General features: G+C 42.6%; 1 protein-coding gene across 5 annotated transcripts in view; it reads right to left on the reverse strand.

Moving 5' to 3' along the window:
* Nucleotides 1–282: 282 nt before the first annotated feature.
* Nucleotides 283–20308, reverse strand: part of DEPTOR (DEP domain containing MTOR interacting protein) — an 83463-nt gene continuing 63437 nt past the window's right edge. For 4 of the 5 annotated variants that reach the window (XM_083824101.1, XM_083824102.1, XM_083824100.1 and 1 more), the window contains one exon: nucleotides 283–1445. In XM_083824101.1, coding sequence (XP_083680227.1) covers nucleotides 1317–1445 — 129 coding nt within the window. In that variant the 3' untranslated portion in view covers nucleotides 283–1316. Of the gene's footprint in view, nucleotides 1446–3785; nucleotides 19957–20308 lie in introns of those variants that run through there. The other variant, XM_083824103.1, reaches the window with a different exon arrangement.

Here is a 20308-nt window from a genome sequence, read left to right on the forward strand (position 1 = left end):
AAATGAAGGATTTTTGGTATGCTCATAGGGAAGGTCAAGCTTTAATTGTAAAATTTAGACAGCAGAGAAAGGCTGCAAGGTGTACTTATAATTCTATGGACAAGGATGTATATGTTCAGTTCAAAGATCAACGAATGTCCATGAAGTCCAATCACCATAGGGTTAAGAAGTCACCCAGCTCAGCAGAATATAGAATTTGTGTATATATATATATATATTTAAAAGATTAGTTTCATAAATTTATCAACAAACAAATCCTACCATTTGAAAAAGAGTAAGGAGTCAGTTAAATACAATTTTTTATTAGTAATAGTGTCAAATGCAACTTATGTGGCAAGTCTGTAGTTTGCAAAACATTTGATGATTTGAAAGTGCTAATGAGCTTAATGCACATTCAAGTACATTGCTTCAATTTGAAGTGTACTTCCTCTACTGGAGCGCTTGGATGTATCATTGCTAATGCTAACACTGCGAATTTCCCACCTCAACCCGCTAAATATTATTCTCCTTCTAGGAATACAGGTGTCCAGAAATTCTCCAAAGTGACAAACAATGAGACCGAGACACCTTCCCTTTACACATAAGAAAACAAACAAACAAACAAGAGATCAACACTTTATACTTCAGTACCTACATCTGTGCTTAGGCATTGAAACAAATCGCCTGACTTTCGAAGGGCAGATTGTTTTACTTTGTAAAAGTAGCACACGCTTTTTGCATTTGCATGGTCTTGTATTTTTCTTTTAGAATACTCATTGTGCTCTATCAGGCCTGAACATCCACGCCATGGGATCCTCTACAGAAAATGAACTTACTTGTTTCACAGAGATGCATTCACAGTTCCTTTGAGTCCGACTGCAATAAAGCCAGCATCTAGTCACCCTTCCTTGACTGGAGGATGTTTACCCACATAAATAAGTCACGTAAACCGCCTGTGACATCCTGACCCCACAGAGTGTGTGGTTCTTTCATCTCCTGAAGTGTTTTGATCCAGTGGTGGACTGTGAGGAAATCTGCACGGCCGCTTAGGTGGGAAACCGCTCTGACGGATGCAGCCGTGGCTGGAGAGACGACCTAAGGGCCTTTACCTCGTCTTCATCAAGCAAAGCGAAGTCCTCAGTGAAAATATGCTGGTATCTATTGCTCACTTCTCAGCATAATAACCAGTGCTATTATTGTTAAATGAAAGAGAACCCCCCTCCCCCAAAAGCAAAATCATCTATTTTGACACAGAAAGTTTCGTCTCCTCGTGTCATGCTGCTTCTTGGTTGTCACTGTTTCTCTCACAGAAATGTCCAGTAAGAGATCTTTTCTTCTCAGGACTCTATTTCTTCCATCACTTCCATGACAATCGTTCGCGGGCCGGTCAGGATGAGGTTGCTCACTGTCCTGTAATCCACGTGGAGAACGTTGAGGCCGTTCACAGAAACGACGAACTGGCAAACCTGTGGAGAAAGACAAGCAGCAAAAGTTATGCATTAGACTTTTTGTGTCAGGTTACCTACAAAGACATCAACTCCTGGGCATGCAAAACCTCCAGAACTCTTTGTGCTCTTTCATTCGGTGCTCTTAAGAAAGATACAGTCCTTAGAATTAACTTGGCAAGATAATTTTCCTTTTTTAAAAAAAAGGTTTTAAATATCACTACAGCTTTGAAACCTGTGGAATTTTGAAGTTCTACGTCAATATTTTTTCTTACAACACCATGATATCAATGGTGCTTTGCAAACAAGATGGGACAAGACAGCTCTGGCCATTGCAAACAGGTTGTTATTCCATCTGATATGATTTAGACAGCTCTTGATAGTCACAGTAAAAATGTGCGTCATGTTTCCAGGCTCAGGGCAGAGCCTGGATGATGATCTCACTAGATTCAGCGCCAGAACCTCCACCAGTGCACAATGAACCCAAAGGATCCAAATTCTAGGAAATAATACCATGGAACATAAAATGCCACTGTCATTTTCAGGAGATATTCCAACATAAACTTAGCTCTTTATACTTCTTCTGTGAATGGTTTTTGGTTTTCTTTGGAAAGTATGGATCATTAATTAATTTCAAATATGCTAATATTTTGTTTCTAAATGTCACAAAAATTTCTAATGTTGAAAGTTTTGTATCATCAGAGGTTATTTTCTGTCCAAAAAGTCTTGATAGAAATATTCGGACCAACTCCACCGTGCATTTCAGTGGTGCCCAGTGCCAGGACAAGAGGCAATGGACACAAACTGGCACACAGGAGGCTCCCTCTGAACGCCAGAAGCACTTCTGTGCTGTGTGGGTGACGGAGCCCTGGCACAGGTTGCCCAGAGAGGCTGTGGGGTCTCCTTCTTGGAGACCTTCAAAAGCCACCTGGACGTGGCCCTGTGCACCCTGCTCTGGGTGTCCCTGCTTGAGCTGGGGTGGGACCAGATGGCCTCAAGAACGCCCTTCCTACCTCAGCCATTCTGTGTTTCTGTGATTCTGCATCTTAAAAAAGTTAGGAAAAGTCAGAGCAAAAAGTCACATCAGCATTGTAAAAACCTGACAAGGAAAAGAAAAATATCAATATTTATTCCTCAAAAACATTAAGCCTTCTCTGGCTGTAATCATAATATAATGGTATTTGTTAAAAATGTCAGAAATGTGTAGTGTCTAGATCTGTTTTTAATGATAAAAATATGGAGCCTAAAGAAACAATAATATCATCCTGATGCTTCAATGAAAACAATGCATTCCCTAGAACGTTATCTTTCTCATAACTGATCTTGAGTCTGTATAAAATAAGCTCTGAAGAGCATATCACTATAGACATTTTCAAACTTTATATTTTTACCTTTTATCTTTAGGCAGAAACACAGCAGCAGAGGTGGGAAACAGTTTTACTGTCTTACATTGCTACCCCTAAACCATGTTTTCTCACAAGCCCAACCATTCAGCTTTTGTGCGTCAGCGACCTTCTGTCTCAAGTAGAGCAGGGATTCAGCGTGGTGAAGCCCAACTCGTATTTGTGCAAAATGTACAGAATGCGGCTATCAATGTTCCATTTAAGGAAAATTATAGAGGAAGCAAAGCCAATCCCAAAATAAAACATTTCATCAGAAATGCTACTGATGTTTTTAATCTCTGCTCCTTCGGGCCTACGCACAGGAACAGCAGCAGCAGCAGCCGCCCCTAAGGGGACAGCAAACTTCTCTTGAACCTTACCCCTTCAAGAATTGCTGTGCAGGGCTTGAGGTCCTGGAAGTCTGCCTTAGTGGTTGGTGGTCTCAACAAGCTCTGAAGTATGGCAATCAGCTCTTGGCCACTTCGTAGCAGTACGGATCTATCTTTCCTGTGCCTTCATATGCTAGTTCAACTGCACGCAGCACCGTACAGCTTTTGCACGCGGACAAAGCTTTCTGAATGTTAAGGCTTTTGATTGAAGAGGTAGCCCATCATCCTCTTCAGCGTGCCTCAATTAGCATTTAAGAGATATGTTTAGTTTAAAATGCAAATTTTTGCAGTATCTATAGGCTTCTCAACTCCCAGTGGTATTTCCTAATGCTTTCTAGGGCTTTCCAAGATTGTATCAAGTTTTACTGAATTATAGCTTTGGCTCCAGAAGAATATTTGAGTTGATTTAAAACAGACCTGCAGAAATAGCATTGTCTCTTCTGGCTTAATGCAATTTTTGGAAGTTGAATGGCTGACGTTTGTTTTGCTGCTGTCTGTTCTCAGACTTCTCGAGTTACTGGAATCCCAATGCATGGGACTCGTCTTTGGCCAGGGACAGGCACGCAGGCGTGTGATGAAGCACGCAGACTGGCCAGCTACTTGCACCAAGGGTACAACCGTGTAAATGTGGATGGGCACCGCAGCAGCAAACAGCAAGCCAGATGCCAAAGGGCGAGCGTCTCATGCAAAAGACCAGAGTTGACCCATCTGCATTCCCAAGGTGTTTGTTTCAGTGTACGCTCTTGAGAGTAGAATGGCAGCTGTGTGTAGGGGCTGAGAACAGTCTTCTTCATACCATCCTTTGCACTGGATCCAAATGACATTTTAGTTTCACCATTTTCAATTAGTTCATTTTTCAAAATACTCCACCCAAGCCAGGTGAGAAAAGTAGAGAGGCAGCCAAGGCATAGAAGAAAGAACAACTGCCCTAAAACTACATGAAAAGAGCTGTAAGGAGCAGAAGAGAGATGATAACACAGAGCCAGTCACCCTGGTGGCATAAAAGCTCTCTCCATGACCATCATTTTGCCAGTGCTCCCAAAAGCCGAGCCTGCAAATTCCAGCTCCAGCTCCCTTGGGGATGAAGAAACGTGGAGCCATGTGCTAGGTCCCACAGACCTGGTGAGGGGAGAGAGGTTTTCACGATCCTGAGCCCTGAGTGCTTCGTGGTGAGGGGAGCAGTGTCCTCAACTCAGCCCATTTTGTTCTCCCACCCCAGTTTTCCATCTAGTGCAGCATCCAGGATGGGGAAATGAAACACGGTGCTGCTTTGTGCGCTTTGGCTATCACGAATCCTGCCCCAAAGAAGCCAGCACAGTGAGCTGCTCTCTTGGTGGTGCTACAAAAGAAGTGCAAGAGAGAGAGTACCCGCAAACCAGCCCAGCTGAGTATGTCAACCCTCTTATTATCTTAGGAATTTTCTTAAGGCAGCTGGTTTACAAAATTTCAATGATTTAATGCTGCATTTATAAAAACACATTTCAAAAAGCTCTAAGTGTTCAGCTCATAACTACAGCTCCTAAGGGCTTTGTAACTATAAACATGCACAATTTCTCTGTAGCTTTCCACACGTCAGTAGCTATAATAGATAATAAACCAAAGTTAAAAGAGTCTCAAAGAGCCTTTTATTGCTCATTTCCTCATAGCTCTCCAAGGAGCCTGACAGGAGATAACCATCCATTTTTATCCCTCAAACTTCAAGAAATGACAAAGCCCAGAAGAAATTCCAACCATTTTGTTGGTCAGGATGTAGTGATATAAAAAACACGTAAACAGTAACAGTTAAATTAAGTAACTCTGAAATGAAAATACTTAATTACTTTTAAAAAATTACATTAATAAACATTTATTGTTAACTATTTCTGTTTCCCACCCTGACAGAAAACAGCCCACAGAATTATGGATAGGAGGAAAGGTATGTGTGCCTCCATCTTTCTGTGGGTTTTCACTGGCTCATACAGAAGATTTAACTAAATCCAGGTGTTCCCAGGAAAAGAAAAACTTCAGCTTAGGGCTTCAATTTGACCAGAAAGGATCTGGAAGCCTTCTGCTTAAAGAAGTCAGCAAAGATGTGTCGTGCCATTCCACATCAAACTGAAGGCGGCGAGAAGAGGAATTACAATTATTGTTACCACAATGTTTAATGGCCAGAATGAGGATTCTGCTCTACTGGGAGCTGCACAGTCCTTCCCCCCGTGACTGGTTAGTGCTGTCTGCCCTCCGTGACGAGCCTGGGCTGCCAGCTCATGCTTGGTCTTGCCAAGGCAAGGTGAGAAGGATTGTGAGATGCTCCAGGTGGATATCGGAGACCTGACAGCACAGCTTGGAGAACAGTAACGGGCATGAGCATGAAATTGCACAAGTTAAGACAAATTATTTAATAAGGAAATTATTAAATTAAAAAATATTTAATAACAAATATTTGATGAAAACATTGCATAGTTGTCAGTAATTCTTACCTAGCTGCCTGCTTTAGAATGGCCTTAATATTTATAAATGCTACTGGAATATTATGTTAGCATAGGCTGTTAGGCTAGGTTCCCAAATATTCAGAGGCTGTGGTATAGGCTTCAGTCACCCATCCTTGTGGAGCCAGGCCTTGATTTCTGGGCCTTTTACGATTTAATATTTTTAAAAATCCTCACAGAAATGATTTATTTTTTGAGGTACCCTTTTTAGAGGGCACTGTGAAAGATAACCAGGAACTGGAAATTCCACCGCTGTATTTGGCTTAAGTGAAAATTGCAAAGTTCTTGGGAAAAGTCCTAAAAAAAACCATTTAAATGTACAGACGCAGCGAGTGTGACTGCAAATCACTGGTGTGGCTGCAAGCAGCAGCCACACGGAGTCCACAGATAGCATATCTCCCAACAGTCAGATAAGACTGTGATTACAGAGTCACGTTAACTGGACATCAGTCTAAAAGGAAAGCACAGCACGAAGGGTTTGGCTCAGAGGATCCGCACTCTTGGGTGCCTGCCCCACGAACACCGGACTGTGCAGTGACGCTTTAAAGATGGTGGCAGAGTTGCTGTTTTTCAGCAGCACTGGCATTTACCCCCTCATCCAAGCAGTGAGGGGACCATGCCGGGTCTAAGACTGCGGTTCAGCAAGGCCCTCCAAGCACACCTGTGTTTCCCCCTTCCTTCCAAGTGCAAGCAAGTGGCAATGTTTTGAGGGCCGCCACACACCAGCAGCTGCCCTGGCACCAGGCCCACTTGTTTCCATCACAGGTATGACCGGGCCTGTATGTGTGGCAACCACACAAATGAAAACCTTCACGTGGCCGAAACTCTTCATACGGAGAGAAGAGGGATACCTGGCTCTGATCTCGGGCTCCAGAGCAGCCAGGATTTCGTCCCTGGGCCCTGCCCGGGCCTGACGCAGACCCCTCGCAGATCCCTTCAGGACCAAGGTGCTCCAGAAGGGATCAGCGCCTCGCACAGAAACATGCAGCTGCTGGGCAAGCTGTGTGCTAGTCAGGTCCAGATTTGGCCCTCTGCTCTGCTCATAAGCACACAGATTTCCATATCAGATAGATTAGGACATTCTGGCTTGATTATTATTTCTTCTTACGATCTGAGGTGACACCAAAGCTACACAGATAATTTTTTCTTTGAGATGAGCCATTCCCAAAACACATGGAAAATTGTGGGGTTTGGGTTGTGGGGTTTTTGTTGTTGTTGTTTGGCTGTTTGGTGTTGGGTTTTAGTTGTTTTTTTTGTTTGTTTGTTTGTTTGTGTATTTTTTTAAAAAAAAACCTTACCAGCGTCAAATAGAAATTATGAATTCAGGCAAAGGTAGGAGTCATTTTCAAGCCTGGAAAATTCTCAAGCAATTTTCCTAAGAACTAAAATAAAAGCTTCTAAGTATAGCTTCTTTCAGACCTGCCTAAAGAAAAGTGTATTTTCACAATTTTACAGAACAAAATTTATACCAGAATTTACGATGTAACTATTAAAAAAAAAAAAAGAGTATTCCAATGTAGGTGGGTTTGCTTTTCTTCTTGCCAAAGAAAATTAAAATCATATCCATTAAAGAAACAGCCAGCTTAAATTTCTTTTATAGAGATAGCCTCAATAATTACAAATAAATGTTCTTTTTCATGTGCTGCTAATCCTACAGGGGCAAGGACCAGCTGGCTAGCTGGAGTAGCTCAAGCTTCTGATTGTTTCATGATGGCGTTCTGCAACTCGTTGTAATCTTCCAGAAGAAAAACTCTGTAATTTTTCTTCTTTACATGTGTAATTTGGAAAACCATGCATTTCCTACACGTAGTCTGCAGGAGAGACCTGCAAGATCCTCGCTTCATTTAAACCTCAGGCCATGCTGTCAGTATGCAGCCCTCATTACAGGCACCTGTGCAAACTGTGGCTGAAGGACAAAGGTTTTGCAATTATCCCTGCCCTGAGTGCTGGAGGCCCACCAAGCCAGGCTCTTCACGCTTGTCAACCACTTTTAAAAACTCTGGGCCCAGTTCTAAGATAGAAACCTTCCTGGTTTATTCCTGTGGTACGTCCACAGCTACAGCCTGTGAATATTACTAATCTGCTGAAACTAAGAAGGAAAAAGCAAAGCAAAAAAATATATATATATATAAATAAAAAAAAATATATATATTCTTTACCATCACTTGCTTAAAAAGGCAATGCGTCTGCTTTGGCTTTTCTTGTTTTGCTGGCAGATTTCAGCGGAAGACGACTTCAGTGCTACGAACATCTGAAATTCAGCTTTCCAGCCTTCAGCAAGGAGGAAGGGGACCTCCAGGCTTCCAACATTTTAAAGGAAGAGCTATGCTTGAAATGCGGTTTCCCTCCCTCACACTGCCCCTGCTCCTCTGGGACTCCAGGAACTTGTGCTCCCATCCCCGCCTCCTGCGCACGCCGGAGCTCCCGAGCAAACAGATGGAAATCGAGACGTGCTTTTCAAAATCAGATTTTAGTATGAAATATGAAGGAGTTGCGAAATGAGGGAAAGTAAACACTCCCATCTAAGGCCATAATTTTGTCACAGAGGAACAAGAACTGTTCCACTAACTGTTCCACTTCTTACTGCAGTTGCCATTAAAAAAGCAGCTACTTACAAGCAGCAACCATGGAGGCTTGCCCTGTCGGTCGTTACACTGCCGAAATAACCCCCCTGAGCTAATTACCACGTTATCACCTCCTGGCTCACATGCAAAGCCAGGGTTTAGTACACAAAACACTTGGTAACACTAGCAGAGGAAAAGGTTTCCTTTCCTTAGGGATTAGAGAACTAATCTTACTTTTAGTAGAAACATGGGGAGAAAAAAGGTTTATTAGGGGCTGGACCAGTCACTGTCCAAGGACTCCACATCCCGATGCACCAAACCTCCTCCAGCACAGGGGGAGGAGGACACGATGCGAATCCCGTGCTCCCCAGGGTGCTCCCGTCCCTGCTGCAGCCCGTCCTTCGCGCTGCCTTGGGAGCACCGAGCCAAAGCGAGGCACTGCTATGTTGTAAGCTTGTGCCAGCAAAAATAAATAAGCAAAAGGACTCGTCTCCAGGCAAAATAAGTTCCCTGATATGCCTGACACGGTTCGAGGAGGGAGGCAATAGACACGTATCTGGCTGGAGGCAGACGGAAGGAGGGGGGTGACACCAAGATGAAGACGGGATCCTCCGTGGGTGCACATAGATCTGCACTTAGATCAAACTGTGCACTGCACAGCAGGTTGAAAGTGCCGGTGAAATCAATGGCAAGATGGATGTTAGGTCAGAAGGAACAACCCCGGGGAAGTCTGAGGCAGCAGAACAATGGTGGAGGAGAGAGGGCGTGGGGATAAACTTTTCTTACAGCCTTACGCGCACAGCCTTCGTCTGTGCTGCTACACGGGCTCTGCTTTTTGAGTAAGCAACCCACAGCCACAAAGCGCAGGAATCCCCGTGCTCAGCAAACAGCCCAGGCCACAGAGATGCTGAACTTGCTGGCACAGAAGAGCCCGGGACACACGACTAACCTCCTAAAGAAAAGCAAACACAGGCGGCACTGAAGTATTTGCTCCCACTCCAGTGATCTTTCCTCTGTCACAATGGAATGAGGAAAAGAGATGGAAATCAGAGGTCCTACATTTCTTTTTTTTTTTTTTTTTTTTTTTACTGCATGGCACCGTAAGGTTAAAGAATCAAGCAAGGTCCTTTTCAACAGAGCTGAGGTTACAGCACGAAACAGAATAAATTGCAGCTCTGTAAATATCTCTAGCGAATGTGTAATTGGCTGTGGAGTGGGGTGGTGTGGGAGTAGGCAAATATCCAGGTCTTGCATAAACACAGGATTTTCTCTCCAGAGGGATGCATTTGTTGTTCGATCTTTACACCAGTGTTAAGCTGGCTTTCTGTCCCAGCACAGGGTGAGAAACCGGTTACTAGCAGAGCGTGGTGCAGTGCACGGTAAAGAAAACCGACCACATTTATAGCACTGCAAACATAACCATGTAATTCCATGTAATTCTTGCTCTGCGTCTTGATCTGCGGCTGCAGTCTGGTACGGATGGTTTGCCTGAGCTTCACTACAGGCTACCTAAGTATGAATTTCTCTAGTGGAGTGTTTACAGAAAGCACAATCTTTTTTTTTAAAGGATCTGCATTTTTATAGTATTCCCAACTCTTAACTCTTAACTGAAAAAAAATAAAAATAAAAAACACTAATATAAAAATTAATTCAGACGTGTAAGAATTAGTTTTTCATTGATATCATTAGATGTCAATGAGCCTCATCACTGGTTCAGGTGGCCTTTCCCTCCCTCCATCCCCACCGATGGGAGTCAAGCAGAATTTAGTCTTTTTTTCACTGGGGATAGAAAGAAACCATTGCTGTACACATTCCTCAGATACAGCACACAAAATAGAGGGCAAAAACAGCCCACGAGAACAACTCTTGTTTGGGAGCAGGCGGCTTTCAGTCTCCATGCAAGTCTCAGCCCCGCAGAGTTGAGTTTTGCCAGCTGAGGCACAGCGTGGACAGACACCAACAGGGCAAGGTCTTGCCAAGGGAATTGCCCATGCAGTTAAATTAAAGCTACCTGTAGATACCTGCAGGGTAATAAAAGGTAGGGCCTGACACCCTGAAATGTAAATATTCCATAACTCAGGTACAAGCGAACAGGGAAATACAGGTCTCTACTTCTGGTGGCCCTACCTGGGCAGCAGCGTTACGTGACTGACCCCACCTGAGTCCAAGCAGGAGATGCCCATGGGTGAAGCCGAGCTGGCCTGAGCCACAGCAGCAAAGCAGACCAGTGACTGCATGCTTAACTTTACAAGTATTTTTATTATACGGTGTAAGTTGATACCTACCACGGAACAACTATGGAAATGTGAAATAACTCAGACTGCTGAAGGCGGCTCTGGGTGAAACACTGCACTGGTAGCAGAAGGACAGGAGGTCTTAGCTTAGACATAGCTTCTTTTTATGCTTTGCTGGACCTTTACGTGTTCTTTTTTTTCACAACATATCTACACCTATTCTAGAGATATAGCACAGGTGAACTATAGAGCTAGAAGACAAACACACATCATGAATTAAGAACTTTAAAATTATCGATTTACTTGCAAGGTCAAATGTAGTTAGGCTAAACTAACTGTGTGTAGTTAGTTTAGGTCCCATATCACTTAAACAAAAATCTTCCCTAATCCAGCCCGGACCAGGGAGAGGCAAGGGCGGCCAGAGCTGTGCAGGGCTTCCTGAGCACCCTGTGCTATCGGGAGCGCAAGGAGCACGAGCGGTCTGCGCCGCTGGAGACAAACAGCTGCTCTCTGTTTTCACGGACAACAGTGCGATTGTTTCGCCATGTGTTTGACTAGCTAAACAGAGCCCTGGCTTCAATGCAACATGTTTCCCCGACCAGTCGCTTGCAGCAGTAGAGGAAGCCAGCTTACGTCTCGAAGAGCAACAAGAAAGCATGGCTAGGAGTGCGGGGAAGGCGCCCACGTCCCCCAAAGCTCTCAGGGCCGAAAGCTGCCGTGGCCACGGTGCTGTCATTGAAGCACCGTCTGAGGACCCCTTCAAGGCTTCAAGGGAAACGGGTATTGCCACTAAACCTCATAAAACAAACTGCTTTTAATTCCCAGTCCAGAGCAAAAGCAGTTCAAAATTTATTAAGCTTTTTTTTTTCATATTTTAGCCGCTGCAGAAATCCAGTAGTGGGTTAAGTTGTTCGAATGAGACTACCCTTTGGAGAGCCTTGGCTACCTAGGAGTGACCTGCAAGAGCCTAAGAAAGCTCGAGCAAGGGTAAGATCACAGCTGTTCTGGCTGGCACTAAATCTCGCCATTAAAGAGGCTATAGACCCTGCTGGAATTTGGAAGCTGTATCAAAACACAAGCCCAGCACTGTTTCACAGCGCAGCTGAAACCAAGACTGCTTTCTCTCCTTCTGAATGGATACAGCTGTAAGACTTCAGAAACAATCAAGAAAGCCCTTTCGTAAGCACAGGGCGTTCAGATATCTGGTTCATCCTGCCATAAAACCCCACTTACTCAAAAAGGGGTTTTAAACCTACTTTTTATTAAAATAATTTGGCTAATTTTAAAAAATCCACTGACCTCCAATTATGAACATGCAGGCAATTTTTTTTTTTCTGAATTGTTTTTGCTGTTGATGAAAAGAAGTCAATGCACAGACGCAAGTACAGTAGGTCACTTGTTGCCCAACAGCATTTTAGGTGACCAACCTACAAACAAGGTCAGTTCTTATGGTAATTCCACCCTTGGGAAGGCAGAAGGAAGAGCTCTGAGATATCACAAAACTTTCTACATTTGCATAAGATTTCAGCTGTTGTAAAGAAAAAGAATCATATTTTATTGCCCAGTAAAACTCTCCCACTGCGTTAAAAGAGTCTTTAGAAAAAAATCACACAGAGTTACTGGAAATATAATACCATTTCATGACATCTGTAGGCCAAAATTCAGATCTGCGGTATGCCAGTGCTAAAATTGCATTCTAAAAGTTTAGGGAAAGAAAAGGTAATTCACTGTTAAAGATTAAATTTGTATTCAAAAAGCTAAACCAGCTCCGTCTTTTGTATTTCACACAGGAATTCCCACTACCTTAATTCTTTTAGTAGATTAACAGTTTCTCCATAGTGACTAACATGGTTCCTGTTCTTCAGAAGCAGGACTGAAAATCAAGGGAACTGAGAATCACAAAAATAATTTACCTCTGTTTTCATTTGTGTGGGGTAGTTTGCTGGAGTACTGCTCTGCCCTTCTGCATGGCAGCAGATCTTTCTGCTTATATTTCAGGGTATGACCTTACACACGCAGCATTTTGATTTCTTTAACATATAACACAGTCCCTGAGAGCCACAGCAAGCATCTATCATCTAATCCAATAAAAAAAAATCTTAAAACTTTTTTTTTATATATATATAATTTAATTTATGTCCACTGACTCAGAAGAACAGAAGCCCATAGTCCATTGCAGTGAATGCAGTCCTGCACCCCATCTACTTGGTAGTGACCATCCATTCAGAGATATCTGTACGTAGTGGAATTCACCCAAACATCCAAAACAGCTTCAGCATGAATACTGGAGCCTTGGTTCAAGACAAAATAAACCTTAAACAACTGCGGGGGGAAAGAAGCAAGGCAAACCAAGGAAACAAGCAGAAGAAATGGAGTTCCACCAAGACAAGCAGGAGGGCAGGTTGCAATTTTGACATGTCTGAAGACTGCAGGAGCTTTATCATAGCTTTAAAAGAACCTGAGTGTCATACCTGAAGTCTAATGATTTATTAGTGGAAAACAGAGTAAAGCAGAGGAGGATTTTGGTAAAGACTAGAAGAGACCAGAATAGGGTAGCAGTGGAAAAGGAAAGCCTTTAGCTAGCCCCAGAACAGTTACAACCAGGGCAGGGATGGCAGGCTCGTATACCACAAAGAAAGTATTAATGCAAACACAAATTCATCACCAAAAGGAGGAGGGTGGCTTAGAAAGAGAGCAGTTGGAGAAACCGAATTTCAAAACTCAGTGGAGCTGTGCAGGTTTAACACTGCTGCACAGGAGTCTCCCTATCTCGTCTATAAATTTTGGCTCTGAGACTGGGAAACCTAGACCATATGCTCTTAATCACAGCCCCTGGAAACAAAAGGAAACTTTAATAGACCTGGAGGGTTTTTCGTTTGTACTGGTACCATAATGGATCCACTCATCAATTTTTTCCACTGTTTCAGATTTGTTGGCATTGTCCATCTGTCTAATCCCATGTACAAGAATATCTCTGTATTCTGGTAGGAAAATGGTTGGTGTAGTTGCACGGAGGGTTTGTGACAGGGTAAAGAAGAGAATCCAAACCCAGTTTGTCTTCCAGGTGGCCACCATGGGGCAGGTTCAACCTGCAGGGCACTGTCAGAGTGTCTCTACAATAGTCTCTTGCCTCTCTGAGAGGTCCACAAGTTATACAGCTCCCACTAAAGAAGAGGAATAAAACACCAAGTAGCCAGTGCAGTGACGGGGCGGAAGAGAGACTGATTAGCAGCTCATCAAATCCTGCACTGGGATTCCCAATGACAAGGTGAAAGGCGGATTGCCGAGAAAACTTCTCATGATTTCAATCAACCTGAAGACACCGTGCTAACGCAAAGGATGATCAAGGCCATAAGGACTCCGTTGTTGCACTTGTAGCATTCTGCAGTGAAAGCAAAGGAAAGATTTGCCAAACCCTGTCTCCTTTTGGCAACCAGACAAAGTTCTGGCAGTGACACACAACGCAGCTCCCCAAATCACATTTTCCTTCATTAAGAGAAGCCCTTAGCTTGGTGAGAGGGCTGAATTCACAAAACTCTCAGACAAAAGGAGATGTGCGAGATATAGCCTGCTGCCCAGTACTCATTTTAAAAAAGAGTTTGCTGCTCCTAAAACGCTCTGTCCAGCATTTAACTGCAATTAATGGTACTCGAAGGCATTTACTTTGTGCAAATGGATTCCAAAATCCGTGATGGCTCAATTAGACCTCTTGAGTCCCACGTCGTTTCCATGACCACACAGTGCAGTGCTCAGATGTACTCCTCAGGAAGAGAACTGTGTTTCGATCATATTTTTGCAAGACAATAATCCTGGTATAGTTCAATTACCAAGGTTTTAGGGTAGGTCCAACCTATTTAAAAGAGGTCATAAAAAATTCAAGACCTGCTCAATTAGGTTAATGAAACGCACCCAGTGGAGATGGGAACTTTAGGACAATTACAGATGCATCACCTCAGCTAACTCCTTGAGCAAATAAATGATGACCGCAGACCAAAATGAGAAGGAAGGCACAGAGTAGGCAAATCCAAGCACAGATTCATGCTTCGATCAGGAAAGCATGCTGTTAAACAGTTGTCAAGGACAACCAGCCACTAACCCATTTTTCATGTCAATGGCAGAGTTGAGTATTTTCACATTCACAAATATTTGATCTCTTCCAACTTCTGTTGAATCATCACGTTACTAACACAGCTGTTTCACTACGTTTTTTTTTTAGTCTTTTAGAATAGATATTTGCCAAAGACTAAGTGGAAAGAAAAGCACCCAAAATGTTGACCGTTATGTTGTTACTATGTTCTTAGCATGTCCCAACTAATGGGACAAACCACTCTTCTTGAGCATGACTCGCGAGATATTTGAGGCTATTAGGTACCATCCTCAGGTCACTCTCTCCATCTCTGTGCTCAATATTGGCAAATAAAATCTGAGGATCTGTTTACAGTTGCATAAAGTGAACACTGAGCCTACAGCCTGTTCAAATTTTCTTTGGTTTCACAAAACAGGAGTAGATTTTATAGCAAAATATAAATCTGATTCTTTAAAATTAGATTTCTCTGGAGTCAAAGTTAGGTGCTTGAATACAGCTACCACATTTCCATGGAGGAGAATGGACCTTTATTTTATAGTTTATAATTAAATATGATCAAAAATTGAGACGCTCACTTAGGGAGACATGTTTGAAACATATATACATCTATTTTCAAGCACCACACTAGTGGCATTCATCACATGCACATTTAGCTCTGCTTCTTCTCTATTTATGGACAAGCTATGAAAGCAGTTTGTCAGCAACTTTTTTTGAGTGTTCATATTACTAAATACACTCATTCTGAATTCACTCTAATGTAATTATCAAATTCAGCAGCTAGCTGATAACATGGCTAAAGGAAAATACCAACCTGCCTCAGTGTTTTCATGCTGTAATTGAAAACAGATGGCAACTCATGTAATTTATGCTTTTCTACAATCAGTAACATGTTGGGATAAGATAAGAATTCTAAGACTGAATTGCATCTGCTTCAACAACACCATATGCTAGTGCACAGTATAAATATTTATCCAAGCCTACTTCATCTTCTCATTTAAAGCTCAGTCACATGAGATAATAAAAGTACCCTTTGGATACCTTCAATTAGCACTGAAGCATCTCCCCAGTGCTTTAAAGGGTTAGAGTCCCAGCACCAAACACCAAAGTATCTTCCCTTTCCTAGACTTCATCGAGAGGTTTAAATGGCAGCATGTTCATTGTACCTTATTTACATAAGTCCCTATCTTCAAGCTCCCGCTAGGCTGCCGTCAGGAATTACAAACAATTTTCTCACTTGTGATGTCCACGATCCTCCACTTTTCCCGCTATTCCGTAGAACATTGGAGATTGGCCACAGCCATAAGTGGGGTATTTTTTTTTCCAGGGGGAATAAATGTTCTTTGAGGGTTTTCAGACTGGTTATCTTAAACAGCTAAGCAATCACCAGGTTTGAGGTCAGATTGGCAAGGACCATGGGTTTTGCATTTCTCTGCAGCACGGGATACATTCAACCTCCCAAGAATTTCACAGTTCAAATTTCTTGCTATTGCAGGAACTGAAAACAGTGGCAATCCCTCTGATATCACATGGTTTTGATTCCCCACTCCCTCCCCAAAGGCTGGCACCTTATAATGTGTAGCTTTTAGTTCTTTATGTTGCAGGCCTATAATATTTTGTGATTCTCGCTGTATTTGGACTCTGTGGACTGATCAGATAGTGCCTGAGTGAGTGATGGCCTTGACAGCCCCTGACAACAATTACGTACCACGAAACAGTGGCTACTCAATAGTGGTTGAGATTTGGCTCTTAGCCTGCTAGTGAATTCATTTGACAACCCAGAACTGAAATAGTCATTTGTGAATGTAAAAGATGATGACACAGACAGAAATTTATGAGGCTGACCTCCTCACTCTGCCAGCTTTTAAAGATCATCAGGAGAGTAGAACCAGGCTGAAATGATGCTGGCTATATCCTGCAATCCCCAAGAAAGGATTGGTTCTGGTGACCAATCACTACATGGTCCCCAAAGCCCCCTGCTGCTAACTGAAATGAAGAAGAACTGGAATAGGACAGAAAAGGTTGAGTGGCCATTGACAATGTGTATGACACAAATACCTTAGGTGTAACAGCTATATATGTTAATTTGTTCACGATCAGTTTAAGGAGTCAGATATTCTTCAGCATTCTGCAAAGGTTAGAGCTGGGCACTGGTTTCTCCAGCCAAAAGGAAGAACAGATAATCAGCAAAATTAGCAATTAATTCATCTCCTCCCTAGGCCTCACACCAAGCTCGGTCTGCGACATTTGTTACGCTCTGCTGCAGTGATGTCACACTAAATAACAACGTGTAATGTCTAACGAGTTTGAAGTCAAGTTGTGTAACTTTGCAAAAACACTTTTACCTTAAAAACAGAAAACAGTTTACAGAATAAAACACTGAAAAAGTGGGACGAGATTTTTCCTGACAACAACTGGCAGTATTTAGTAGTGTCATTTGCAGAGACCTGAATTTTGCAGCCAGTCAATCCGGAATATTAAAGCACCCTTGGAACTTCTAAACCCTGCTGTTCCTGTCTTCCCTTCTCAGTCTGCTGACGACAGCAGACAGCAAAACAGAGCTACAAATAACTTGGACGTACGCATCGCAACACTGACTCCTTTCATAGCCCTGCGTCGCCTCCAGCTTCTGCTTGTTAATGCGCTTACAGCCGTAACGATCCTCCAACGCTGCCACAGGCGACTGCGCTTCAATGAACCAGCTCTAAAAAGACTTTAATAAAGCTAATTGACAACATATTTATTAAATTATTTGTTCAGCTGCAAACCTGGAACCCCAAGCTGTAAAGGGTAATCCTATTTACTAGGCCCAGAAGAGGTATCGAGATTCAAAACCACAAAGACAATACTCTCTTGCACCTCTTAAGCAGACTGAGCTAATAATTTTCTCAGAATTAAATTGTCTTAAAATTACCCCAGAGGAAGATGTCGCTGTAACGAGGTGGTGCGTGCTGCCATGCCAGAGGTGGGTATGCATAATGGAGACCTGGGCATCCCAGTCACTCCACGCTCAACCATTGCGTGCGGTCAAGCGCTCCATGACAAGCTCATTGAAATTTCTACTGAGGCTTTCCATTCACAGAGCTTTGAAGAAGGCCGGGAACCCAGCCAAGTTCAAATTGAAAATGAGACACCACAGAATCCTTCAGGTAGATTGATCCTGTAACGTTTACTGCTTTATGTAATATACAGTGGGCTTTTAAGTGCACAAAGTGAGGTCCTACAATGAGATGGTAGGAAGCAGTCCTCTTGCAACAATTTGTCCAGCATAATGCAAAGATGGGAATATAATGCTCTCCAAGAGAGATAAGTGCAAAATCACAAGCTTCACAAATACAGACACTTCCAGAACTGATTACACTGGATACATCTCCTTGGGAGGAAAAACCCTGCTGATACTGCCAAGAACTTTTCTACAAACTGCAACGCCAAGCTTTGGCTCTTCTTCAAATTCTTGCCCTTTCATCATAGCCAACTTTCCTTGTTAGCACTTCTTTGGTGTAGCACTCAGAGCAGCACTGGCAGACAAAAGCCTCCTACACCAGGCCACCAGAAGTTACCGCACCGCAGTCTATTTTCAAAATGCTCCACCTGCAGCTTCTACAGGGGGGAAGGCTTATTTTCAAGGAGCTGTCATGGCAGAGCCTGTCATACGATTCCTTGAAATCTGCCAGATTGAAGAGTGCTGTAAACAGATGGATTAAGTGACATAGATTTTAAAAAAATTCAAATACTGCACTAGAATTTACATACCTATTGCCATGGGAACACCTCAACACATACATAAAAAACCTTATTTTCAAAGGAAACTGGCATATCTTCACCAGGGGCTAAACGTGTTCAGCATTTCTGAAAGCAGGGCACCATTTTTGGTGTCTAAGCAAGGACTCTTCTAACATATGGCCATCATGTTTCATGCACAATTCTGTTCTGAAAAGGGGTTTTGTGTAAGGACAGGACCTTTGCAAATAGTCAGATCTATCCTTTGTGCAAATTCAGGGCAATATATCCCAGTTTTACTGTCTAAAATACCATTTACTCCCACTAGGACAAGGAAGTCTTACATTCTTGTGTTGTGAGTGGATCAGATAAACCTGCGTAACCCCATCAGAGGACGTGAGTGCACCAAGAGCAGGAACGGAAGACACAAGGACACAGTTTGGTACACAAAACCAGTTTCAGAGGTGCAATACAAAAACAAAATAAACAGGCTTAACTCAAATGTCCTACTGCATAGTTGCAGGGCTGTCAACACAAAGGCAAAAGTAAAAACAAACCCAAAGCCCACTATATTCAGCTCTAAGCTTCGAAGTTCAGAAGTGAAAACTTTAAGATTATATATGACGCTACAGTGTTATTTTTACAAGTCAAGTTTCAGAATAGATCTACTCTACTGCTGGCTGCTAAATTCTGAGAGAAGAAGATACTGTAAGGTACTAAACTCCCAACTTCAGAATCTAGAAAATACACATGCATAAATTCACTATTTTTAAATTTCAGTCCTGTATATTTTAGGCAGGATTACTTTTCAAAAACAATACTCTTCCTATAAAAATTATAAATGGATATTATATTGATGTATTGTATAAAATCCAGCTCCCTCCAGAATGGAGCTGGTTGCCAGCAGGATGTGTCAGGTGCTGCCTGTACCAACAGGCTCTGCAGCCTTCTAGGGCTTTGGCTGCCCTTCCTCAAGGGAAGTAAATGTTTCAAAGACAGAATGTTCTTGCTAGTTTCATAAAAAATCAGCAGCCAGAGGGGAGAAACTCTTATTGTATATTCACTAAAGAAGGAGCCATGGCATATCCACCAGCACCATGCAATGGGTAGGACAGGTGGCATATGCTGGGTGAGTGGGAATCCATGGGTGAGCATACTGGGAATGGCAGACAGATTCTAGAAAGCAGGATAAAATTAATAAATGAATTAATTAATACATTAATGGGAAACTGGGCTGCTCGTGGAATACACCTGAAACCTTCACTTGTGTTGTTATGATACAAGAAAACACGACGTAAGCTGCTCTTTTGCGCCTGGCCCACTCTGGACACTGGAATAGGTGTAGCAGCTAGTTTCCTTTTCTTGCTTTTATGTGTTCTTAGCATAATGCTTTGCTTTTATTTTTCCCACTGTACAAGAGAGTGACTAATTCACAGACACGATCCAAAACAGCAGGTAAGTCAATGGGCCCTGCATTAGCAGTACAAAAGCCTTCACGTGGAAATTTTATTTATTTATTTTTAAATCATGTATGAAAGCATTTCAACTCTTTATGAAATATGAGTGTCACACATTCTTCTTTCTAAAATGTCTTGAATTTTAACTGCTTTACAGTGACCAATGGGTTACACTAACTTCATCGTGAATAGGTATGCCTGGCTTCATCTTCACATGTAGGCAAAGTGTAGAACCTGCGTACAATTTTGCAATAAACTACAAATAAACTGCAGAGTAAAGGGGAGGAACACTAGAATGTGTGCAGAGCTGGAAATAGGTGGAAATAGCAAAAACAAACAAACAAAAGAAACAAAAAGAAAAAAAGAAAAGATCAAGAAAGTAACTTGGAAAGAAGAGCTGAGTTTCACATGAGAAAGAGACTTGAAGACATCCCATCCCTGGAGGTGTTCAAGGCCAGGCTGGATGGGGCTTTGGGCATCCTGGTCTGGTGGGAGGTGTCCCTGCCCATGGCAGGGGGTTGGAACTCGATGATCATTAAGGTCCTTTCCAACCCAGCCCATTCTGTGATTCTATTGAGAACCTCTA

This window comes from Anser anser (genome assembly GCF_964211835.1).
Source record: "Anser anser genome assembly, chromosome: 2".
Taxonomy (NCBI): Eukaryota; Metazoa; Chordata; class Aves; order Anseriformes; family Anatidae; genus Anser; species Anser anser.